General features: G+C 48.0%; 1 protein-coding gene across 1 annotated transcript in view; it reads right to left on the bottom strand.

Annotated features, from left to right (window-relative positions):
- Window positions 1-1,861: 1,861 nt before the first annotated feature.
- LOC119593543 (regulating synaptic membrane exocytosis protein 2-like) overlaps window positions 1,862-2,175 on the bottom strand; it is a 46,874-nt gene continuing 46,560 nt past the window's right edge. Inside the window, exon 5 of the mRNA XM_037942505.1 lies at window positions 1,862-1,924. Within this exon, the coding sequence (XP_037798433.1) occupies window positions 1,862-1,924 (63 nt within the window). The remainder of the gene's footprint in view (window positions 1,925-2,175) is intronic.

Raw genomic sequence — 2,175 nt, 5'->3', positions numbered from 1 at the left:
ATGTCATTGGACTATTTCTTCTAGTTCAAAATATCTTAAAAATCCTAAAACACGACCAGACATAATTTCAGTAATGGTGTAATATCCTATGCAAACATGCACTGACTAGGTTCACAACAGAAATATATATATGATTCAGGATGCCTCATGCCTGAAAGGGGATAAGTGTACAGCCGTGTATGAGGGTGTGTATGAGGGCGTATGAGAGAAAAGAAATGCTTGTCCGCAGAATCGCTCTCTTTACCAACCACAAGGAACTGAACTGATATGGTTATTAAAGCAGTGCCCGCTACCAACGAAAGCAGAAGTGCAGTGAAAGAGAGGGAAGCAAGGTTTACCCAACGAAACACTTTGGCAACTCATGCAGATAACGCGCTTTTGTGCGGCGGGCTGGCAGCAGGTGTCTCGCGCCGGAAATCCGACACAGGTGTTGGGTGGTTGCCTCTGCCTTAAGCCACGGCTCAGGAGAGGGTGAGTGTGGACTCTCCAATGTATCGATTTTGCAGGCTCGTCGAACAAAGGCAATGAGAGCAGATAGTCATTCCTGTGACATTATCCTGGGATCTGCTGCCACGGAGTTGAAAATACATTGAGACAATTTGAACTGTGTGGTTTTGAGAGTGAGGAGAGCCCGTGAGAGTACTCGAGCGTTCACTAGACCCTTGACCATGCATTGGCTACAGCTCGACGTTGGCGAGCCACCACTTCCAGCGAACGCATTGCCTCCCTGCTGGCCCCGCCGGTGTTGATATAATGCTCGCGCCGTTTGGGAATCTCAAGCGAGCTAACTTTGCCAACACCGATAATTTTACTCGGGCACTCTCAGGATGTACGAATTATAACCGTCACTGCTTGGAGAATCCTGTATCAGTTTACACTCAAGAAGCGGTTCTAAAAGTGTTAGAGACTCTACACTTCACATTCCTACTAACGTATGCGGCATGTAACACATATCTAAATCATCGTCTAAGCACATGCAGGAGGCATCGTCCTATGTGTTTCTACTGGCTCTGCCGTGTTGTTAACTATTCTGTATTTATACCAATGGAAGTCAATCAGTTGCTTCTCCCAATTTGTCAAATGGTTGTATGCGATTACACAAACCATTCCCTACTGATTAATAGGCATTATTTGGACTGGATATCAGTCGACCAGGAGATTGCTAAATCATGTGATGGTCATCAAACACTGTGGCTAATTTGTCGGTCATTTGCTGACGATTCCATGAAAATGGACACTAAAAGTCAGTCAAAGTCGCGTCAAACAACTGCAGATTAACATGCGGCATATCACTGTGTCTCCTGTAGCAAGGGTGTACAATTACGGGTGATCTACTGTGTCAGCAAACAGTTTCAACTAAGACGACCTGGGTATACACCTGACCATCTTCTTCAATTAGTCACTTAACTAAATATTACGGCTACTGTAACATGTAACTTCGAAGCGCGTTTTGAAGTCAAACGCACGCTAAGGGGCAAGCCTTCCACTCATGACGGGAGGCCTTTGAGTACTGTGTTCAGAACAAGTTGCGGCTCGTGCACGGTATCTCACTACTCAGAAGAACCTAAAGGGCTTAACGTTTACCTGGGAAGATCTCTCCATATAAGAATGCTGCTGGGAGTAGGGAACACTTGGTGAGGGGAAGCAAGTTTCATGTTAATATACTAATTCAGACACATCACAACCAACGGATAGTTACGGTAAGGAATGTTGGCTTCGCTTACATTACATGAAGCTTTATATATACAGAAAGACAGACGAGAACAAAAGTAAAGAAGTTAGTACTAGCAAGGCTTTTGCCAGAGCCGCATGGCCTTACAGGGACAACGGAAGAAAAGGAAGGTCAGGTGTCCGTCGAGGGTTAAGGGGCAGTGGTCGTCAGGGTTGTCGACGCTGACTCCGTGTCCACGTACATGCTGCGACGCTGCGGGGGGACGACGCGAGAATTAGAGGGGGCGAATGGGGCGTTGCGGAGGGGGGGTTGCGGGGGAGGGCGGCCAAGAATTAGAGGGGGCGAATGGGGCATTGCGGGGGGGGGGGCGACGTAAGAATTAGAGGGGGGCGGATGGAGCGCGACGGGGGGGGGAGACGGAGAGTGAGAAGGGGACGAATGACCGACCGGCAGTCTGATCCTTCGCAGAATGTCATGCAGAACCCATGTCTACTTATCTGGCT

The sequence above is a fragment of the Penaeus monodon genome, chromosome 32, assembly GCF_015228065.2.
Source record: "Penaeus monodon isolate SGIC_2016 chromosome 32, NSTDA_Pmon_1, whole genome shotgun sequence".
NCBI lineage: Eukaryota > Metazoa > Arthropoda > Malacostraca > Decapoda > Penaeidae > Penaeus > Penaeus monodon.
Note: the sequence above shows the minus strand (reverse complement) of the source record. Positions and strands in the feature narration are given on the sequence as shown.